The 24,317-nt window shown below is 32.9% G+C and overlaps 1 protein-coding gene and 1 pseudogene across 5 annotated transcripts in view; both read left to right on the forward strand.

Annotated features, from left to right (window-relative positions):
* The window catches only part of SCAF11 (SR-related CTD associated factor 11), a 65,049-nt gene extending 42,077 nt beyond the window's left edge, over positions 1 to 22,972 (forward strand). For 4 of the 5 annotated variants that reach the window (XM_016134308.2, XM_016134313.2, XM_016134312.2 and 1 more), the window contains 10 exons: positions 1,860 to 1,918; positions 10,706 to 10,761; positions 10,919 to 11,028; positions 12,007 to 12,108; positions 13,832 to 13,938; positions 14,580 to 17,315; positions 17,861 to 18,207; positions 19,256 to 19,474; positions 19,825 to 19,944; positions 20,189 to 22,972. In XM_016134308.2, the coding sequence (XP_015989794.1) occupies positions 1,860 to 1,918; positions 10,706 to 10,761; positions 10,919 to 11,028; positions 12,007 to 12,108; positions 13,832 to 13,938; positions 14,580 to 17,315; positions 17,861 to 18,207; positions 19,256 to 19,474; positions 19,825 to 19,944; positions 20,189 to 20,335 (4,003 nt within the window). In that variant the 3' untranslated portion in view covers positions 20,336 to 22,972. The remainder of the gene's footprint in view (positions 1 to 1,859; positions 1,919 to 10,705; positions 10,762 to 10,918; positions 11,029 to 12,006; positions 12,109 to 13,831; positions 13,939 to 14,579; positions 17,316 to 17,860; positions 18,208 to 19,255; positions 19,475 to 19,824; positions 19,945 to 20,188) is intronic. The other variant, XM_016134314.2, reaches the window with a different exon arrangement.
* LOC118614244 lies at positions 5,234 to 5,352 on the forward strand (annotated as a pseudogene).
* Positions 22,973 to 24,317: the final 1,345 nt, after the last annotated feature.

A 24,317-nucleotide genomic window follows, 5' to 3' on the forward strand; every position in this document is an offset into this window, starting at 1 on the left:
AGTGATGAACTTTAGAATTGGAATCCAAATGTGTAGAACCAAATGCGTAGTAAAAGAAATGAGTACTTTTTAAAAAAATGATATCAGGTTTAAATGTATTTTAATTCTTTTAAAGCACATACTTGATAATTTAAGGAAGGATCAGCTGAAATCTGAGAATATAATTTGAGTTCTGGGGTTTTTTTTAAGTTTTTTTGGGGGGTGTGGGATCAGTTTTAGATTGATATTTTTATAAAATAAAAATGTTAGAGCAGTGTAAAATTTCTGTAAATTTTTCTGAATGCTTACTCATTTTTGTATGTATCACAAACCAATAAGAGGTAAGCATAGCACACAGACTACGTTTCAAGCGTCACTGGACAAAAAGTAGAAAATAACAAATAATATAGCTCACCATTCTTTATGAGACAGTTATAATTCAAACTACTTATTATCTTTCTTATTTTGCTTCTTTGTATTATAGCCTGCACTTGCTACCAACTATAACAAATATTTGTTTAAAAAATCTTTAAACATGTTTAGATTAATTTCTTTAACTGCTCTTGTTAAAGCAATTAGAAATGCATTGCTTAGTACTTGAGTTTAACAGGTTTTAACATTTTTCTAACTAATTTGAGTTAGTAATATACTGGAAATTAATTTATTATTAATACTTAACTGGTACTAGTACATTTAAAATTTAAGCCTATTTTGATCTGAAATATATTTAGAACTGTCCAAAAGTTGTATTCTTAAGTCAATATATTGTCAAATTCATAATTAGATGTATAACTCATTGGTACATTTTATCAGAATACTAATTTCTTAAGAGAGTAAATTTATTTAGTTACCAAATAGTTGACAGTAGTTCCTGAAAGTTATTAAATCTTGCCACTAACATTGTAGCTCTTTTTATCTTCTCTTATGGGAAATTATAGACTTCTTCGAGAATCTAAAAAAAGCTGTAGATACTTTCTTCCAGAAAAAAACATGTTATAAAACATATTTACAGACAGCTTTGTATATGATTTTTAAGGGATTCATAAACCCAAGTTAACTTCATTAGAGCAAATTTCATTTACATTTGTTTTAACTATCTTAGCTTTGATTCATGCAATTACGTTTACATGATAGTAGCACTTTTCCATGCCATAATGAAGAAATACCTTTGCCATCTTCATTCTTAATGTAGCTTCTGTCACTGACTGTGACAATGTCATGTATATGTATTTTCGTGCTTTCTTAGAATTACCCCAGTTCTCTTGGCTCTTGCTTGAGAGTATATATAAACAGGTTCATTCAGTGGGTCTAACATTGCTGAGGTAATCCACAGACTTAATCGCTTTTTTTTTTTTTCAGGGATTTATGGTAGGGGGATGGTGTATGGAAATAACGTAAAAAATAATAATTTGTTTTTGTCCGAAGGCAGACCCTTAGTGATTTCTCCCAAGGTGGAAAACCTGCCAGCTATTGGATATTTTTAGTACATTCTTTATGAAGTCTTTTGGATGTTTTTGGCATTCCTTTTATTCAGTCTTATATTTACTGCATATGGCGGAGTAGTTTCTCTAGCACTTTGACAATATCCATTCAGTGTTACCTCTCTCTTCTAAAGTAGTAAAACCCTGACCTCCTTTCTTTCTGATACATCCTACCAATTCTAGAGAAAGGGATTGCAGTAGTAGGTATTTTGTTTCTTGGTAATGAACCCTCCATTGTAAGTCAGTAAAAGTGGGGAAGGGCAACTAGTCATGTTTGCTTTGCTAGAATTTAAAACTCAGTGCCTAATAGATTTTATTTTGGTGGGTAGTGAATTGAAAACAAACAGGCAAAATGACAATTTTCGCTTAATTATCTCAACTATTTTTTGATGTTTACAGAAAAAAAGTCATAGGAGAAGATCTGTTAAGGGCAAAGCTTTATGACTTGAAGATGCACAGTAAGTGCCTTTTTACTTTTGTTCTCTACTTTCTTTGTTGACTTTAATGTTTGTGCCAAAATTCTTAGTAACATTTTGGTTTGGAAAATAGTCATTCTGAGCGCTTTACATTGTGCTCAGTCCTACATAAACAGCTTTCATGGAGTTATTTATGCTGTTCCCTGCACTTTTTGTTTTTATGCTCATCTTGGAGGAAGGGAAGAGGAGAGTGAGTGAGTGAGTGAGTGAAGAAGAAAAGGGGATTTTTCTACTACTTGGTGGTTAGCGACCTACATTGTGGTCTTATTCCATTCAGTGCAGAAGATTTTAGGGAATATGGGATAAAATACCTTGTGGACCGGTAACTGTAAGCTGTAGCAAGGGAAGTCTGTGACTGAGAAGTTAATTTATAGTTCCCAGAGGAAGTTGTGGTTTAGCCTCTAATTGTACTTCTAATTTGAAACTTTGGAAATAAAGCACTTCTTACAGATTTATCTACGTGAACAATTAAATATTCCTGTCTTTTGTTCTTATTTAGTAAATAGTCCTATACAGGAAAAGTCTGTGGCAGGGCCTGAGAAAAATGGCACAGTAGTGTTTTATAACTCCTCCTGGGAGCTCAGGCTGTTTATTCTGTTCTAAAGAACAACTTACTATGAACTGTTTGTAAGCATTTAATTTCCAGGCTAGGTCATGATGAATTTCTCTTTATAGATAGAAAGAATTAATGAATTCATTGTTCTTAAAAGTAAGTGATAATCAGTTTCATTTTTTTATACATTATGAATACTAAGTTTGGTTGTTACTGGTTTTTTTTTTTCTGATTGGAATTAACATGATATCTTAGGTTTATAGATCCCTAGATTTACAGATTAATATTCTTTCTTGGATAATGTACTTTTAAAGTGAAATTGCACTAAAAGAATTGCATTGAGCATTTTTTTATTTTTTTTAAAGAACTTTAGATATCAAACTTATTTATTTTTCTAAGTCGTTGCTGTAAATTAGCATTTTTTTTTATGGATAGACTTTGCTTGGTAATTCTAGGATCTGATATAATATTTATTACAGAGGAAAATTAAATGATGTTAACTAGATTTTCTGTAGATAATTTGGCCCACTGTCACTATGTTAATCTTCATTTTAAGACTACTCGAGAGAGAAACATAGGCAAATCTTAAACCTAAAGTGCTTCAGTGTAGTGAAGACCATTTATGAGAATCTGTGATTTATTTGGATTTGATAATTTATTTTACTATTCAGATTATGAAATACTAAACAAGTTTTTAATGGCTATCCTAAACTAATTTAATATTGAATAGCTATTTTTAAATTATAATTCTTAAAAAGAAATTATTCCTGCTAGCACGTTAACATTGTCAAAGGCCTGTAACGTATTATCTTGTCTGCTTAAATGAAGATGCCTGAAGTCATTTGTTTGGTTAGGATAGGCAGAAATACTCATTATACTTTATGAGTAGGTGATATAAGAGTACTAATAATTAGGTAATTATGTGGAAATGTCTTAACTGAATGGGTTTGGATTCATTTGAGGGGTACTGGGTATTTATTGATTATCCATTTAGTTTTTCTATGATATTGCTTTTTACTTGGGGAGTTTAATACATCGAAATAGGTTATTTACCTGGTGAAATAATTAGCTTGTATTTATGTATGATGCTTAATGAAAATTACTCAGGTTTAAATAAATGTAAGAACTATTTGGTCCATTTTGGAGGATGCTAGAAAGTTAACTAATTTTGAAAACAGGTATATTTGCTTGGTAACTCTAGGATCAGATATAATATTTATTGCAGAGGAAGATTAAATGATGTTTGTTTATGAAAGGAAAAATCCAAACATCTATCTTGCCTTTCCTAAATAAACTGTGCATCAGGATAACTGAATAGATAATAAAGGAGAGTTAAATTTTTTTGAAGTATTTCAGCAAATAATTGAAGATGGAATTATAGAATTCGAATAACAGCATTTTATAAACTAATTTTATTTAATTTAGTTTATTCGGATCCATATTCTAACATGTTGTAAAAAGAAAGTAAAAAATATAACTTATGGACAATTAGGAAAATTGAACATTGGGTATTTGATATTAAGGAATTATTGGAGTTTTTTTTTTTTTTAATTTGTTTTTTTACTTGCGATATGGTAGTAAGGATTTTTTTCTCCAAGGAGCACTTACCTTGTAGAGTTATACACTGAAATATTTATGCATTAAATGATATGATCTCTAGAATTTGTTTTAAAAAGATCTTGAGAAGGTAGTAGACAGATTAACATTGGACATGAATTAATAATTATGGAGGTTGGGATATGGGTAGTACAGGGTTTCATTTTGCTATGCTCTCTACTTTTGTATTTGAATTTTCTGTAATTAAAAGACATGTACTATTAGAATTTAATAGGCCATTTTCCTTCCATAGTGGTACATAACATAATTCAAAGACTTAAAGTTAACTTCAGTGAAATACAGTATATTGTTTCATTTTTTTTTTCTAATAAGGTTTTAAGTTTCTTAGGGATGGTAATTGTGTCTCCTGGAAAGTATTTTCCAGTTTATTATACAAAATGTTTATGGTTATTAAGTATTTGTTTTTTGATTGCCCTTGGCTACAACTCCCTGATAATAAAAAGTAACTGATCAATAGATGTAATAAACAGTAGACAAACTTGGATGCCACCAGTTTCAAGAAAGTTGTTTCCTCTAGTGAAGGAATGAGACAAAGAGATTAATAGAAAGTAAAAATGGCCAAATGGTAACATTAAACCTACTCTGTAGGTATAACTTTTTTGTACTTTATGGAATGTTCAAAATCGTTCATATTTGTAAACTTAAAAAAACTTTTTTAATAGGCTAAATATCTTGGCTAAGATTACTCAGCTAACAATTGGAGCAGCCAGAATTTGATCCACTGTTCTAACTCCATATCCATTGCCTCTTCTCACTACAGAATAATACTAAAGCATGCAATTGTTAATGTTACCCACCTCTCACTATGGTTATTCGCAACTTTTATAACTCAAATTATTGCCTTATTCTGTTGGCTCCTGTTTAGATGCATTTTTGAGCCAAAAAATAATTTTTAATATAAAATTAACTTAGTATAATATCTGCTCCCTATTTCATAAACCAGTTAACTTTGATTATTTTGCCTTACATTTAGAAATGTGATAGGTATTAGTCTTTTTTTAATAGGCTAAAGTTCATGAACCATAGCTAGAAGAATAGAACCTTACAGAATTTTAACCTTTGATTTTTACATTTCTTATGAGGTTTCTTAGATATTATTAACAAATGGCCTCTTTAAAAGACTAAGAAACTACGGCCATGCCACACTGAACAAGCCTGATACCGTCTGATCTCGGAAGCTAAGCAGGGTCAGACCTGGTTGGTACTTGGCTGGGAGACCACCTAGGAAGACCGAGTGCTGTAGGTGTAAAAAAAAATAAAAAATAAGGGATTGTAAGCTGACAAGATCCTTGCAATTTGTGAGGTTAACCAAGGGTTGGCTTGCCTAAAAAACAAAAAAGAAGAAGAAGAAGAAAATCTATAATGTTACTTGTAATTGTCTCAGAGTTCAAGGACAGTAATGAGCCTATCATGCAAGAGAGATGCAACCTTGGATCCTTAAATGTAGGCATTTGATGATTGAACAAGAAATAAGAGACAGAGTTAAGGTAGAGGTAGTTAGTGGGAAGTTGTGCAAATTAAATACATCTTAGATGTACCTAGTTACACAGAACAGGAACCATAATGTCCTAGGGATCATTTAAATTTCTTTTTATAAAAGAACTTCTTGAGGAAATGTTGTCTGTCTCTTTATCTAGAATTGGGAGGCTAAGTTTTAGAAGAACCCAGTTTTAGCTTCTTTAATTTCTTCAAGTTTTTTGAAGCAGGAAGAGGCTGTTCTTTGAAATTTTATATGACTTTCTACCTGAAGTTATTTATCTTTATGTTATATGTAAATTAATGAATGACATTGTGAACTTTTATCTGAATTGGAAATTATTAGTATAATATTAGTTAAAAGTTAGCAGTACTAGTAGATAATTTTATTGGAAGTAGGCCTCTTGGGTTTTGTATTAGTTTTTCCATTAAATCATCTGTGACTCTAGGAAAATTATATAAATTGTTTAATTTCATACATTTATTTAATGAAGATGATATTGGCTCACTAGAAAATTGTAAAAGGTTAGCATGCCTTTTGGCAGATCTATTAAGGAAATATCACTTTCATTTTTTAGTTATACTAGATAACTGAATTTACTACTTTAAAAAATTTTAACCTCTTTTATTCTCGGAATGAACATTAATTCGGGCTAATAGTTTATAATTGATGTAGTTTATAAAAAGTATCTTTTCAGGCATTTCTTAAGTACTTCTTGAAATACATGCTAGATCCATTTAATTACGGCTTTATTAACTTTGGAATCAATCAAATTTTAATTGGGTACTACCAAGCAGTGGGCACTAAGCTGTTTTATTATACTGTTTTGTATTGTAGAGAAAGATGTTTTTATGAAACATTTTTTGGGATTAGTGTTTCATGAAACAAGTTTGAGATATGCTGAATTCAGACAAAAAGACAAGCTTTCAGTTAAGCATAGCAGATTGAGCACCTCTTTAATTCTCTAATCCCTCCCAGAACCCTTCTATAATGACAGTAAATGAATGAAAAGAAAATTTTAAAAGAACTGGAGAGAAGAAGACAGCAGATAAGAAATGTTCACAAAATGGAAGCTTGAAAATGATTGTATAAGGTGAATGGTAAACTATCTTAGCAGAAATCTGAAACCTAAACCTTTCATAGGGAGAATAGAGTAAAGAATCAGATCAGTTCACATACTGTAGAACCTTAGACATCTTGGGTCTAGAGGCCTTCAATATCTTTGAAGGCAGGTATATGGGGTGGTGCCAAGAAAAACCCAGAATTGATTTTAAAAATTTAAAGGAGCAGTGTATCCTGTAAATTCCTGGCTGAACAGAGGAGGGGAAGGAATGTAAGAGGCTTACTCTCTATAATGAGTAGTTGGACTAGATTAAACTCTAGCACAAATGAGAGTAGAGGAAACAACAGAGTAAAGAGAGGGAAATTAAGTAAAATTTGGAGGCCTCTAATTCTCTATCTGTGGTTGGTTATTTTTCAAAGCACTAGCAGTCTTGCTTGTTCCCAAAGTGGGAGGTAAGAGGAGGCATCTTTTGGGATACTGTCTTGCCTAAGAGGAAAAACTTGGAGGTATTTACATTACGGAGTCTCCGAATAAAATAACCAGATCTCCGCTTGATCACCTTACAGTGCAACCCATTAGTTGAAAGGCTGTGACCACCCGTCCACACCATTTTCAATCAATATTTTAGAGTCCCATAAACAATCACGGATCACCAGATAGTTGAGGGAAACTGTGGTCCAATGTAATAGAGATCAAAACAGAGACAAAAGGAACTTGATAGAACAAACCCAGTGCTGGGAAACAGGGAACAACTTAAAAATTAATATCTTCAGAGGTAAGAGGAGGGATATTTTATGAATGAAACAAGAAAAGACTGAAAAAGAAAACTTTTGGAAATTAAAAATATTGTAGCAGAAATTTTAAAAATTCAATAGGAATAGACTATAAGCTAAGAAATCTCAGAGAGTGGGATGAAAAGTCAGAGATGATAGGGTATTAGTCTATGAGATTCTTTACTGAATAATAAAATTTCAGAAAGGAAAAATAAAGCAAAAGGCAGAAAGTTATCAAGTAAAATACTACAAAGGAAAATTTCATGGACTAGTAGGGTGTGACTATCCAGATAAATCTAATACCTGGTAAATGAGGAAAGAACTTATTAGTGCTTCATAAAATTATAGAACTCTGCAGATACAAATATATTAAGAGCTTCTAGAGAGAGAAAACACCATGTATAAAAGAATGTTACCAACAACAGATGGAGCTATGGAGTAATGCCTTGAAAATTCTGGGGAAATAATTTCTAACCTAGAAAATTCTGTGACCTGCCAAACTACCAGTCGAATCCTAGGGCAGAATAAAGACATGTTCTCAAACACATGAGAACTCAAAAATTTATTCTCCTACACCTTTTCTCAGAATTCTCCTAGAGGATGTATATGCTTCACTAAATGAGAAAGTAAAGGAAGGAAATGTGAGATTCGGAAAATAAGTTCTGACCCAGGAAAAAGCTTAACAGAGATTGTCAAAATGATGATAAGGGGACAGTCCCAGAATGGCAGTCAAATGGCAGCTTTTAGAGAGTTACCAGTTCAGGCTTGAGCAGGACAAAATAAGAGTATTTCCAAGAGAGAGGGGAACAGGCTTGATGAATAAGTTGTGTTTGTGTGTATTAGGAGACTTATACTTTTGTCGTAGAGCTAGATAAATTGATAGATAATATAGAAAAACAAGAGAAAAACAAAGCAGTTGTTAACCTGGAAAAGCAAGAAGTCGTACAAGAAAAATAATCATAATTTAGTATATGGTTCAGCCATGAATAGTGTTTATATAGTTATAATTTAATATAGTTTATATCAAATGTTTATAAATTTTTAAAAAACAGGGTGGAGGCAGCAAAGCAAATGGGTAGGCAGTGGTATAAGAGGCAAGTATCTTCTATAGTTAAAAAAAAAAAAATTAGAAAATATCTGTAACCATAATATCAAGGTAGGATAGTATAAGCATGTTATGAAGAGGTAAATATTAGAAGAAATAGCTGAAGGGTTCGATGAGTGCTTTGGTTTGGGGGAACCAAAATCAAGAGTGGGGATTTCTCTAGTTTTCCTTTATAAGCCTAGAAGTGCTGTTTGACTTCTTACAGTGTGCATTACTTTAATAAATATTAAATGAAAAGACATATCACTGCTATCCAGAGCAGATAGATTAGCAATGTAGATTTGTGAAATAGTCTCTAGGAAACCACAATTTAGACAAATCCACTGGTATTGAGCACTTTTTTTTTTTATGCTTGGAGAGGGGCAAGGCAACCCTTAGTTGACCTCACAGATTGCAAGGACCTTGTCAGTTTACAATCCCTTATTTTTATTTATTTTTTTATTTTTATTTTTATTTTTTTGCACCTACAGCGCCTGGTCTTCCTAGGTGGTCTCCCATCCAAGTACCAACCAGGCCCCACCCTGCTTAGCTTTCAAGATCAGACACCATCAGGCTTGTTGAGGGCGGCATGGCCATAGCAATATTGAACACTTTTGAAATTGTTATTGGAACTGCTCACAAATTACCTGAGAATTACCTGGGAATATGTGAAATAGCTTTTGGACTAGATTTTCATACTTAGCATTGGGCAGAAGACTAGCAGTTCTTCCCATAGAAAGCGTTTGTCAGATGGTGGCTTCTTGAGATAGGCTTCCAAGTGAAAGAATCCTATGTAAACAGTATGTACTCATTACGTATTGAGTGAATGAAACCGGAATGAAAATAATTCAGCACACTCAGGGCATAAAAGACATTGTGTATCTATAACACAGCAATTCTTTCTAGCTAAGGAAATAGTTATTTCTGAGAAAGTGGCTGGATACCTATCAAACATTTTTAGTCCTGGCTTCTTTAAGCAATTTAAAGAATCTATCATCTTTTACACATCAGAGGGTAGGAACATAGTTCCTGGAACTCAGTCATCACCCCTCTCCCCAACATTGAAATTACATTTGTTAACAACAGTTCTAGGTGGGACATGTGTAAAGGATGGATAAAAGCACAAAGTCAAACAGCTGTTTATAGTAACTTAAATGGAAATTAGTGTGCTATTAAGTAGAAAGTAGGCTATTACCAACTGGACTGACAGAAGAAACCCCAGATACATATGGTCTCACATTAGCAGGAAACAGGCTTCCTAGTTAGGGTGATTTATTTTGAACAAAGTCAGTAGGCCCTTTGTGAGGCAAGCAAGGCTGAAGATTGAAAGATCAGTTGTCATTTGCACTGCCTACTTTTTCCAGAGTTCTTAGGAGAGAGAGCATTGACAATACTAGCCACAGTTTATTACAGACAACAAGGTGTATTAATAGGTATAAATAAGTAATAACATAGGCTTGATTGTAAAGAAAAGTTAAGAGCAGTAATCTATAAAGATGCTAACATAATTTTTGTGGTAAGCAAAACCTTCCTTTATCTTCCTTAACCCAGAAGTACATATCCACAGAAATAAATTTCCAGATGGAACAGGTAAAACCTAAAAATGAGTTGTAAGCAGTGCATCCAGAACATTGCTACAACAGAAAGCTGTTTTAATCAACACTTCTGCTTTTCCTAATTCTAAATTATAAATTTTAGAGAGGAAAGGAAGGGATTTACTTGAAATTGGTGCCAGTGGTTAAATGATAATTTATGGTTGACAAGGGCTGATAGCCCCAATTCTCCTGGTCAGCTCCTCCTTGAGGTGAGTTAACAGTATCTTTTTTAGGTCATAGCTGGAAAAGGACATATTGAGTGTGTTATTGATATTAAATAGTATGACTTCTTGTGTATACTTATTTGTTAAAAGGTGGTTTATTTGCATAGGGGGTCAGAATATTGACCAGGATTTTAATACTCATTCTCTAAGCATAGCAGTTTTACATGCTGTGTGAGTTTTCTCTGTTGTGCCCTCTTACATTTTTCTTGTATCTGCAGCTTAACAGGATAAGATAAAATTAGGATTTGGAAAAATTATGTAAATGCAAATACTATTATTTTAAATGCAGCTTTTCTAGATATTTTAACTTTCTTTTGTCAGTATGTCAGTATCAATACTGGTTTTAAGACAAGGTAACCAAGTCTTTTTGTGTCTTTCTATAGGAAACTCTAAATACAGTGAAATGGGAGGAAAGAAGGATACAACAGTAAAGACAACGGTTTGTTGAAAAATCTTTTTCTTAGATAATACTTAATGGTTGTTTAATACATAACTCTAGTGCCTTAGGTATATCAAACTATTTAAATATAACCATAACCTACTATTATGGATGTTTTTTTGATTGCTGTTTCACTAACTTCTTTTTACTTTTCTAGCCTCGAAGATCAAATCAGTGTGCAAGTCAGTGCTTCAGAAATTTTTTCTCCAATATTTTTTCTCCTAGCAGTCACACTGGAGAATCTTCTTTTACCTGTAGAGCTTACTGGTTGGTATTTTCTACTTATAATTTATGATTTTTATACTTGATGTTTTAGTTATAATTAACTTTTAGTAGAAATTTGAACTCAGGCTCAAAAAACATTGTGAAAGCCCACCTTGTTTTTTGTTTCTTTTGGAAAATAAATTAGTTTTCACAAAGAGAAAACCTGTTATTTTTTGACCCTCTGTATTACACAATGAGTACCTATGCTAGTGGGCTTTGTTTTCATTAATGATAAATTAAGTTGTTCTACACAGCTTTTTATGTGATAGAGAAGTAGGCTACTTGTTAAATTGTAGGGGTAGTACCCAATAAAGCAGAACGCTTTTAGAGTAGATCCAGTCATCTTTGAATTCATTGTGATTGGCAGGTAGAGACTAGGTACATATGTTTGGAATTTGAAGACTAAATTAGAGTTTTAAAATCACAGTCCATTGACTAACAAGACATATTAAAATTGTGTGATTCAATTTTAGAGGTCGGCAAGGCAACGAAGGAAACAATTACATCTGAGTAGCTTTTTGAAAAGCTAAAGTGTACCCATTTTTTGTTACAGTAAACATATCTTCTTTTTTTTTTTTTTCTTTTGCCCTCTGCTTAGTTTGGATGGAAACTATTGCACTTGCAATTTCTGTTGGAACTGCTTACTGCAGCTTTGGTTCATGGGATAGAAAGAGTTGCTTTTCTTCTTTCAATAACAAGTATATTGGTCTGAATTTACTTTTAAAAAGTTCAGTCACTTAAGATAGAAATTCAAGTATTATATTTATGAATTAGGTAAATATAATTTTGATTTGTAATATAAAAATTTTACTTTAAGAATGAGTTCATTTTGAAAGTCTTTAAATAGAAAAAGGTTCTTATTCTTTTAAATGTGATTTATAATGTTAGTTGTGAAAACTTCTGCTGTACATCATGTAATCCAATTGTTACTCTAAACTTAAGTTTTTGGATTCTGATGAAGGTCTAAAATTTATCTTTTAGTACAGAATTTATAGACGTCAATGAAATCAGTACATTGATTAGTCAGAAGAGACAGGAACTGGAATTATCATGGTTTCCCAATACATTACCTGGAATTGGAAGGTAAAAAAAATAATGATGTTTACTAAAGTGTTTAAATGCTAACATGACCACAGGATATCATTAATATATAGGTACAAAGTTATTCAGTAGTTATATTTCTGAGACAGTTTTGTACAACTTAAACTTTGGTGTTTCAAATACCTAACAAAGATTGCTGTTTAAAGTACCCCTTGAAAAGTAAAGAACTTTTAATTTATCTATTTAATAAATGTAGGCGTTTGATTCATAGGTAACTATTTGATCAAGTCCCTACTCTGCCCTGGTATTTATGATTTTCTATAATCTAGCTCTTCTTTAGTTTAAGTCCTAAAACTACTAGCACATTGCTAGATATATGATAGATATTTAAATCAAGCTCCTATGTAAAAATCAAGGTCTTTGCCCGAGTATTTATTCCCGTAACTTGTTGTAACTTTATCACTAAAATATAGTTTTCCATAGGGCTCTTACTTGTAGGAATGACAGTGGAACACAAATAGAAATAAAATTAGGAATTCAGATATGTATATAATGTGAAACCTTTTCTTAGAGTTATATATTTTCGTACATGTACACACACATTGTTTTTCAAGTTTCTCTCATCGAGAATCTCACCTTATACTGGATAAAGTACTCTTGTTAGGAGATCTGAACTGATGAACAATTATGAATCAGAAAAAGAAGAAGCTGAGAGTGGATTAGGTTTGGATGCAGAAACTTTGAGGTCTTAGCAAGTCTGTTACAGTGGGAACTTTGAAGAGCCATCATCTTTAGATGGAGGAATTTTAGAATATAATATAGCAATAGAAATCAGGTTTTTAAAAATGTGTATTTTGATGTTTAGGGTCTTGGTATACACTGTAAAATAAATCTAACAAAAACTGTGAAGTCTGTGATGTGCTTCAAGTAATGTAGTTCTGTTTCCAATATTTGTTGTTTTTATTTATTCATGGACTGATTACCCTTTGACCTCACTAATTTGTTAAAAATCATGACTTGATTAATTTGACTAAATTTTATTTTTGCTTGCCTGAAAAAGGAGTTGGGGGGTGCAAGGGACGTGGAGTTGTAAAAATGTTCTGTTATTTATTGGGGCAGTGGTTGCGTAGATAAATAACATTGGTCAGAATTCAGCAAACTGTCTACAGCCACGCTACCCAGAACAAGCTCGATCCCATCTGATCTTGGAACCTAAGCAGGTTGGGCCCAGTTAGTACTTGGATGGGAGATTACCTAGAAGAGCAGGTGCTGTAGGCCTGAAAAATAGAAAAAAAGGAATTGTAAACTGACAAGGTCCTTGCAATCTGTGAGGTCAACCAAGGGTTGCCTCGCATAAAAAAAAAAAACAAAAATCAAATTGTACACTTATAATTTGTGCGTTTTATTATTCAAGTTGATTTTTTTAATAGCAAAAAATAAAAGCTAAAAAATTCTTGACAAAATTTATTAAATTTCTTAAAAGAGAAACAACTATTATATGTTTAAGTTACCATCAATTTCCCTTTTCAATTTATCAGAAAACCACACTTTTAAAGGTTTCTTACTTGTAGCCAACTGGTAGCCATCCTTAAACAATGAGTAACCTTGAACTTACATTTTTAGCAATTTGGGCAAAAAAAAAAATTTAAGCACACTGTATTTTAATGTTCTTACCCAGATTTGGAAAATTAATGATTTTGAATTGCTGGTTTAATGTTTTAAACTATTAAAGCAAAAATGTCTTTATTTTGTTTTGAATTTTCAGAATTGATTTTATACCCTGGAATATTGCAACAGAAGTCCTTCCTCTCATCTCTTCTGTGTTGCCAAGAACTATTTTTCCGACATGCACCATATCTTTAGAAAATTTTGGTAAAGTTTGCAAAATGTTTTTCTAGTTTTTAAAAAATTCTTTCAATCTTATAAGAATTGAGATTTAACAAAAGCTGTAAAATAAGTATAAATTGTGAGTCCTAAATATTTCTGTAAGTATTTGAATAGTGACTTGATTTTAAAATTGTTGCAACTGGAAAATCCCTTTTACTTTAAGAAATTATAACTTCTTGTCTTTGAGGAACTGATTAGAAGTCTCCCTTCTGTTTAGAGCTTCAGTCTCCAAACCATAGATCTTTAGAAGTAACATCTCATGTTAATTATAAACAAATAGTTTGAGTTTTTATCTGTTTGTGGATAACTTGTTTTCTCTTGCTTTTTGCCTAGGTAATACTAATTTATAAAGCAAGTGGCAGTTAATCAGACCAAATGTATTTTCTTTTTTTTCCCCTGTAAAATTGCCCACATGGATTCAAATCTTGTGATGACTCATTCAATAGCATTAAAAGCTGATAATATGTGATATTATTCAGATGTTAGTAGCTATGCATTTATTCATAACTTGATTCATATGTATACTTTGTTTCACTGTTATAGATGTCTATTTTATGCTAAAATAAGCTGAAATCAAACTATTTATTGAACTATGTACTTATATTTTACTTTAAAAAAAATATTAGGTACTTCTTGCAAAGGATATGCATTAGCACATACTCAAGAAGGGGAAGAGAAGAAGCAAACTTCTGGTACATCAAACACCAGAGGATCAAGACGAAAACCTGCAGCAACAACTCCTACAAGGAGATCTACACGTACCACAAGAGCTGAAACGTTCAGTCAATCTCAGAGATCCCCTGTATCAAATAAGTCTGGGTGCGATGCCCCAGATAACAGTAATCCATCTGTAAATGTTTCCTCTTCAGCTGAGTCAGAAAAGCAAACAAAACAAGCTCCAAAACGGAAGTCTGTAAGAAGAGGGAAAAAACCACCTTTACAGAAAAAGAAACTGCGGAGCTCTGTACCTCCCCCTGAAAAATCATCTTCCAGTGATTCAGTAGATGAAGAAACAGCAGAATCTGACACACCACCTGTGTTAGAGAAAGAGCACCAATCTGATGCAGAAAGTAGTAATACTTGTACTGTGCAGACAAATGTAGACAGTGAGTCTGCTAATGGTTTGAGAAGTTGCAGTGAGCAAATAGAAGAAAATGAGGAACATACTGAGAACCATGATACAGAAGAAAGAGTAGAATCTTCATATTCTGAGTCTTGTACCCAACTGCCTCCTATGCTAGTTGGAAAGGAGACAGAAGTTCAAAAAGTTGAGAATACAGTTACAGAGGCTAATGTTTTGTGTTTAGAAAATGAGACTTCTAAAAATATTTCTGAAAAAGGAGATGATCCATTAGAAAACCAAGACCAAATATCTGGACCTTCAGAATCAGAGGGAAAGGTAGATACACGTATAGATCATCCTCCAAATGATTTCCTTACATGTTCAGCATCTGAAATTGAAGTACACCAAGCTATACCAAGTCTAAGTGAATTACCTGAGAATGCAGAGTTAGTGGTTAATGAAGAAAAAGTTACAGCGATTAATGAAGAAAAGGTTGTAGAGAGTCCTGTAGTAGAAATTATTGATCATAAAAATTATACAGTGAAAACAGAACAGCTTGTAAACAACCCTAAATTAGAATCTTCTGAAGGGGGAATTATAGAAACAGTGGACAGAACATCTACTGAGAATTCAGATGTTCATTTGCCTGGGCATGTCGAAACTAAAGATGCAGAAATAATTGCAACATGTGATACTTCAGAGCATGAAAGCTTCAATAATATTCAAGACTCTGAAAATACTTTATTAAAAAATAATCTCGACATCAAATTAGGCAAATCTTTAGAAGACAAGACTGAATCTCTGGTGGAATATCCCAGATCTACAGAATTGCCTAACACACACATTGAACAGATGCAGAAGCATTTCAGTGAAGACAATAATGAAATGATACCTATGGAATGTGATTCAATTTGCAGTGACCAGAATGAATCTAGAATTGAACTGTCTGTAAATGCTGATGCTAAACAATTAAATAAAAGTTCCATGGAGCACAGTTTTCAAAATAATATGCCATCTTCTGATCCTGCAAGTGAAAAGGTTGAAACTGTATCTCAACCATTTGAAGGCCCAGTAGATATGATAGATAAAGCCAAAAAGCCTCGTACTCGAAGATCTAGATTTCATTCCCCATCTACAACTTGGGCTCCCAACAGAGACACCGCACGAGAAAAGAAGCGGTCTCAGTCTCCATCTCCCAAAAGAGAAACTGGAAAAGAAAGCAGGAAGTCTCGATCACCATCTCCCAAGAAAGAATCTACAAGAGGGCGGAGAAAATCCCGTTCTCAGTCCCCCAAAAAGGATATCACAAGAGAAAGAAGGAGATCTCAGTCTCGATCTCCAAAAAGAGAGAGTGCTAGGGAAGGCAAAAGATCAGAATCACTCTCCCCAAAAAGAGACACTTCTAGAGAGAACAGAAGATCTCAGTCAAGAGTAAAAGATTCTTCTCCAAGAGAAAAATCCAGGTCCCGGAGCAGAGAAAGAGAAAGTGATAGAGATGGTCCAAGAAGAGATAGAGATAGAGAAAGGAGAACCAGAAGGTGGTCTAGGTCCAGATCTCGTTCTAGGTCACCATCAAGATCTAGAACAAAAAGTAAGAGTTCATCATTTGGTAGAAATGACAGAGACAGTTACTCTCCTCGGTGGAAGGAAAGGTGGGCAAATGATGGCTGGAGATGTCCACGAGGAAATGATCGGTACAGAAAGCATGACCCAGAGAAACAGAACGAAAATACAAGAAAAGAAAAAAATGACATTGGTTCAGATGCTGATGATCCAAATTCTGCTGACAAACATAGAAATGACTGTCCCACTTGGGTAACAGAAAAAATAAATTCTGGGCCTGATCCAAGGACCAGAAATCCAGAAAAGTTAAAAGATTCTCATTGGGAAGAAAACAGAAATGAAAATTCAGGGAATTCTTGGAATAAAAACTTTGGTTCAGGTTGGATGTCTAACCGTGGTAGAGGCAACCGTGGCAGAGGCACTTACAGAGGTAGTTTTGCCTATACAGATCAAAATGAAAATCGATGGCAAAACCGAAAACCCCTCTCAGGGAATTCAAATGGTTCAGGGAATGATTCTTTCAAGTTTGTGGAACAGCAACCCTATAAACGGAAAAGTGAGCAAGAGTTCTCATTTGATACACCGGCAGATCGATCGGGATGGACATCTGCCTCTAGCTGGGCTGTGAGAAAGACTCTACCAGCAGATGTACAAAACTATTACTCACGACGAGGGAGGAATTCTTCAGGTTCACAGTCTGGATGGATGAGACAAGAAGAGGAAACAACTGAACAGGGTAACATTCTGTTTACTAACACTTTTATTTGAAGAATGATTATAAATTTAATACCTATTTTTATGATCCTGGTTTATAGTTTTATAATATTAAATTGAATACCAGTGGTTTACAGGTCACTTTACATTATATACATATACACTTATGTATATGTACACATCAATATTTATTTTCTTTTGTATCCCTCTCCTGCCCCAAAGCTTGATAAAGACTTTAATATTTTAAATAAAATTTGCTACAGTAGAAAATTTTAGGATGTTTCTATGCAGGATTTAACTTCTGTTTCTTTTATTTCAGATGTAAGCACTTGAATTATTTTGATCATTGTTTGATCTGTTGCTCATATGACAGATATGTAATCATGTGAACTTAAAAATAATTTGTTTTCTTTTAGTTAGAAAATCAGCCCACATTATTTAGAAATGACAGGATTAAACTAAATAATTGGAGATGAATTGCTATTTAATTTTACTATAACCAGTGGTCTTTGCTTCTGTCTAAAGAAATTCATAACAGTTTTTCATAAGCCTTTTTTCTTTTGTTAGATTCTAACTTAAAAGACCAAACAAACCAACAAGGTGATGGTTCTCAGCTACCTATAAATATGATGCAACCACAAATGAATGTAATGCAACAACAAATGAATGCACAACACCAGCCTATGAATATCTTCCCATATCCAGTGGGTGTTCATGCTCCTTTAATGAACATCCAACGCAGTTCATATAACATTCATCCTCAGCTACCTGTGCATCTGCATACAGGAGTGCCTCTCATGCAGGTGGCTGCTCCTACCAGTGTATCTCAGGGACTACCACCACCGCCACCCCCTCCCCCACCATCCCAACAAGTCAACTACATTGCTTCACAACCAGATGGAAAGCAATTGCAGGTATGTTTTTAGCAACTCAAGTTGAATCAACATAGCCATTGTAAACATTTAGGTATTGGTGGTGGGGAAAGGACTTCCTGGCATCCAAAACAATTGTTTATTTGATTAGGTTTATGGTAAATCTTCATAACTTTTCATAACCCTAAACTTCCCACCCACCAGTAGAAAATGAATTGAAGGCATAAATCAAATCTAGGCTACATTATGCTGTTATTGACATCCAAACAGGTTTTGTCATATTAAGAAGCCCAGATCATGAGCCAAACTGGGATCAAGTTGTGGGTGCTTTAAAATTTTTCTCTAATTTATTGGATTTTTTAGGGGGTGGGAACTTGTGATTAAACACTATGGTGAAACTTGAATTGTCTTGTTTGGACTAACACCACGTAAAACTGTTCATTATCTTTTACTGTGTTTCATTTTCATAAATAAACCATGCTAAAAAGAGGTATCTCTGAGGCATAAATAAAATTTGATCATTTATAAACATTGTGTTGCTAAAGTGTTATGTCTACATTTCAGAAATTCTAGAATCCTGACAGCGAGATATAGTTGGAAGAGCAGGGGAATGGGATTCCTGAAAATGAGATCTTTTATCTTTTTCTGCTATCAACTCACTGCAAGCCATTTGAGTTCACTGCCTCATTTTCTCCCATCTTTAAAGGCGGGGGGCACTTACTTTAGTTAATTTTCATGAAGAGCCTTGCAGGAAAGATAATGTTCTCTTTTTTTAACTTTATATTTTATTTTTAAAATTATTGGGATGTGACAGATAATGTTCTTTAAATGTTGGTCTTATTTTTAGTGTTGGTGTCAGAGCATTACAATACACATATATAAAAGTAATGTTGATATATTTAAATAAGGCTCTTTAAGAATGTTCATTTTTCTTCAGAGTCCTTTAGATATAATTGACCTGAAATGCGCATTTCTCTTTTAAGTACTAAGGTTGAATTGCTTTGAGTTTTTTTAATGTCATTTCTAATACATGACTAAAAGACTTCTATTGAGTACAAGTAATTCATTAACTGATAACTCTTTACAACAGGGAATTCCTAGTGCATCTCATGTAAGTAATAACATGAGTACACCAGTCTTGCCTGCTCCGACAGCAGCTCCAGGAAATATGGGAACAGTTCAGGGACCAAGTTCTGGTAATACTTCATCATCAAGTCACAGCAAAGCCTCTAATGCTGCTGTAAAATTGGCAGAAAGCAAAGTAAGTGTTACAGTGGAAGCCAGCGCAGATAGCTCGAAGACAGACAAGGCAAGTTCAAGGTTGAGAGCAACCTGCATAATTTTGTATATGATAAAGTTGAAAAAAATAACAGCTTTCCGTTGTATGAGTGGTGAAGGGAATTTATTGCTAGTCTTAAATTCTAATATTATTTGAAGAGTTCTATCAAGATAATGTTGATGCCTAATGAGTTACTAGTAATATAATTATTTTTAGAAATGTTTGATATGTAAGTTAATAACTTTTGTGTTTGTGACACTAATATTTGAAGAGTTCCCTCTAATGTAAATGTGCAGTGTGTTCAATTTTATATTTTTAAAGACTTTTTATGAAAGTATGTGATTTGGGAAAATAATAATTATGCATTTTTCTCTTATCAGAAATTACAGATTCAAGAGAAAGCAGCACAGGAGGTAAAACTGGCCATTAAGCCATTTTACCAAAATAAAGATATCACCAAGGAAGAATATAAAGAAATTGTACGGAAAGCAGTAGATAAAGTAAGTTATAGCTTTAGTAGAGTTGTATGCGTATTGTTTTGAACCATCTTTATTTTAATAGAGAAATGCTTAAGTCTCTTTAAAATGATAAGAGCTATCTTTTAATTATCATCTGCTTTTTTATCTTTTGAATATGTTTATATGATATGAAATATAGAAGACTGGTTATCTCTTTGGGGTTATTTGTTTTTCACAAAACTTTCCATTTTGCTTCCTTTAATAAATTTCCATGGTTTTTTCACAGGTTTGTCATAGTAAGAGTGGAGAAGTCAATTCTGCTAAAGTGGCAAATCTGGTTAAAGCCTATGTAGATAAATACAAATATTCACGGAAGGGAAGCCAAAAGAAAACTCTGGAAGAACCTGTCTCTACTGAAAAAAACATAGGCTGAAATGGAGAGCACTGTAAAGGACATCATCACTATATCTGCAAAGTGCAATTTCAACATGTACCTTTAATTGAAAATCATACATAACTGTGATTGAAATTTGGTTTTGATATATTTTTTTTAACGTAGGATATAATGTTTTCTTCTGAATAAATAATAGTTCTGCACTGCAACTTCTATATCCTTTCCTTCCCCTGTCCCCCTCCCCACCAAAACTAAAAGATTCAACAAAGGGGTTAAAGGAATGTGCATTTTTAATAAGACTGTGTTATAGTGTGGATACTGGAAGATGTACAGCTTTTCGATTTGAACAATGAAGTGCATAAATTAGAAATTTCTAAGGGCAGTGGTTTTGGAAGAGATATATATAATACATTTATTCTGTCAGGCTAAAATAAACTATGTTCTATATGATTTTTCCCTCTAATTATAGAAAGTTAAGTATTATATTACCATGAAGAATATTTCTCATAACAGAACATACCAATTGCAGGGTTCCTAATCTGTATTTTTAAAGCACACATCTGAATAAATTGCTTAGATAGAAGACGAATTATCATGAGTAAAATTCAGTGTTCACAACTTTGGAACACTGTTCACCTATTGTATCACCAAATAAAGATTATGCTGCTTGTTTTTCTTTGTGCCTTTTTTCCCCCAAATTGAGATGAAGCAGTTTGATTTGCTAGATTTACAACTTTGGCAGTCTAAATTCTTTGTTGAATTTAGAAGACCAGTTTGAAAAAGGGTTGACTTTGTAAAAATTATGTTCTTGCATAATATCTTCTACCTGTCAGAGATGATAAATTATCTGTGTCAACTGGAGAATTGCTGTTAAGTGGTGACCCTCTCTTCCTTAGGACTAAGGTAGAATTATGAGACTCACTTTAGTGGTTTTCAGGTTGAACAGTCTAATTACTAATGAAATTCTTTTCACACTTGAGAAATCTCCAAATGTTTTACAGTGAAAAAAGTGTTAATTTGGTGACCATATGGTGGCCATTAACCATGTCAGAAAAATCTAGATGTTAAAATCTGTTTTGGAAAGGGAGAGGAAGTAAATAATGGAGTTTTGGTTAGGCTTTCAGGGACTAGGGATTTGATTTTTTTTTAAATACTAGAATGTTAATTTTTATAAAAGGTAAGTTAAAAATGTTATAGTACCATTATTTTGATTGGTTATCTCCGTGACAAACTACTTTCATTCCAGTAACAATTTCCAATAGATAATAACTAAAACGATATTCAGATAAAATGTTAATGGCTCAAAGATAGATATATGCCTCTGAGACAGACTAACATTTATACTAGCTAAACTAGCAAGAGCAATGCTCTGTAGGACAGTGCTTTTCTTAAGTAAAAAATTATGTGTTTCTCGATTTTATGTGCACAATACTTTTCTGGTGCTAGCTTTGATAGGCAAAATATTTTAAAACGATGGTCCCAATAATGATTGTGCTAGTTCATAATCTTATTTAGATTATGTGTAACCCCAAGAAGTGTTAGAAATCTTTCCAGGCAGTTTTTGATCTTTATTCTGCATTTCTGGCCATTTGTAATATGGTATTCTGCTGATTTATATATATCTATATATATTATTATTATTTTTTTTAATTTGTGTTTAGATTATGATGGGGAAGTTTGGAAGTATATTTCTAATAAAATATTAAGACAGTGTTTTAACTATCAATGTACACCTCATTTGTTTCAGTTTTGAACTCTAGAAACAATTGTGTGAACTTTCAATATTTTCAGTTAAAGCTGGTTCACACTTTGACAATTTTGTAGCAAATTGCCTAAGCTGATTAATCACACGATGCATACTTTTCCTTAATTTTCTTTCAGTGACTTTTGGGAGTTGGATGACATTTGAAAATTTGCTTTGTAGCACTAATCTTTTGCAAACACTTTTAAATGTTTTGAAGAAAAACTAGGTGGTGTGGTCAAAAGCTAAAGTTTCACATCTTTGGTGGCATTGCCATGAATTATATCCACCTTTCTAGAAAATAGCAACTGTGTATTCCATATCTGGTTGGGGTACTGGTTAGACTCCATTTAAAATAGTTAATGAAGAATGTCACTGGATTAGAATTCAAACTTTGAAAACTTGGAAATATTTAAGAATATTAGAAATTGCATGCTTTATGTTTAAAAAAAATAACTGCTTTACCATTCCCCATTTTTTTTTCCCAGAAATTTACATTAAGTTTGCATGTGCACACACTTAATCAAAAACATTTTGTGGGGTTACAGATTTCTCGTTTATCAAGATTCAGTATTAACTTGACCTTTGAAACCTTGGTCTTTTTAACTTACTAGCCACATTGACCTATATTTTAGTGATGCCTACCTATAGTGATGCCTAGAATTTTGAGAATGAAAGTAGTTATTTTAACATTCCAAAAATTTTGTGATTTTTTCTGGTAATTACCACGTTTTCTTCATTATCTTCCTTTAAATGGCCACAGTGTGTACTGCTTGAATGTTGCATCCAGGAGAGGAAGCTTCCGAAGCAGACTGGTTGCTGGTGGTCGGTGAGACATTGTTTGTAGAATGAGGATGGAGTGCTGTCTACTGAAACAATGCTCAAACAGATATGTAGTATGTAATATTTTCTAATAAAGCCTTTTGATAAACAAAGTAGTGTCTTTAACATTTTATTAAGATTCCTGGTGACTTTTACCTCATTATAACTCTTTCCAAACGTGTCGAAGTATTTCTTGAATTTGTACCAAAGTGACTAGCTTCATAGTTACATTAATGTCCAAATTGTAAAGCAAGGTTAGAGATAGCTATAGACATCTATTTTATAGCATTTTCCCTAATTACGTAACCATTGTAGGAAATAGAAAAATAATTGTAAATAGGAAGAAACCAAAAAAAGAAAAATCACCTGTAATTCTATAATTTAAAGGTAACAGCTATTAACATGGTCAAACTGCGCATAACTGTTGTAACATCCTTTTCACTTGATGTATTGAGAAGTTTCCATTTTAATAAAAATTCTACAGCATGATTTTTAGTGACTACATAGTATTCTATTCCATGAGTTCCCAACCCTCAACTGTTGGGTATTAAGTGTTTTTACTAAATTAAATAAAATATAAACTAATATAAATAAGGCACGTAAACTTCTTACCACATAAATTGTTGTACCCATTTCAGATTTTCTTTGGTCAATTAGTTTTTATTTCCCCCATGTAACATTTTAAAATGTAATTAATTATACACTATAATTTTTTAAAATTGAATTTAGTATAAAACTCCATTTTCCTAAGCTGATTTTTCTGCCCAGAGAATTATCAGAAAGGTCTGTTTCTTTTAACAATGCGATTACAAAAGTGCTTTTTGAGGTTCTAGGATAATAGGTTTCGCAAATCTTTCTCCAGCTCGTGATATGGTGTAAACTGTTCTGTACTCCTAGTCCCCTTAAGAAATTGAAGATATATTCCGTTGTCCATGTTCTATTTTATAATGGCTATATTGTGTTCTGTTGATGGGTGAGTTTGGGCTATTAAAAACAATACCCTTTGTAACATCTCTGAACCTCTTTTTGTGTATGAGGTTATATTAAATTTCAGGATATGCACATTTTAAATTTGGATAGATGTTGCCAAATTGTTCTCTAAAAGGGATATACTAATTTATAGTTCTACCACAGTTCTGAGCTTAATGCTTTACATTTAATTGCACCTTTGATATTGGGACTGAGCATGCAAAATTATTCTTGTTTATAAGGTCTTAGTGAACATTCATTTCATCAAACAGTGCACACCTGTGTCAGGAATTCCTGGGTTCTTCACATACTAGGTTTATTCATATCACAGTTCTAAAAGAATAAAATATTAAAAAAAATTTAAGCCTGTGAGATGTGCCAGGCACTCAAACATTTTATGTATAATACATCATTTAATCTATAAAACCATTCTAATTATCTTTGTCCTACTGGTAAGAAAATTGAGATGCATAAGGCACTAACTGAGTT

This window comes from Rousettus aegyptiacus, unplaced genomic scaffold, assembly GCF_014176215.1.
Source record: "Rousettus aegyptiacus isolate mRouAeg1 unplaced genomic scaffold, mRouAeg1.p scaffold_m13_p_2, whole genome shotgun sequence".
NCBI classification, from domain to species: Eukaryota; Metazoa; Chordata; class Mammalia; order Chiroptera; family Pteropodidae; genus Rousettus; species Rousettus aegyptiacus.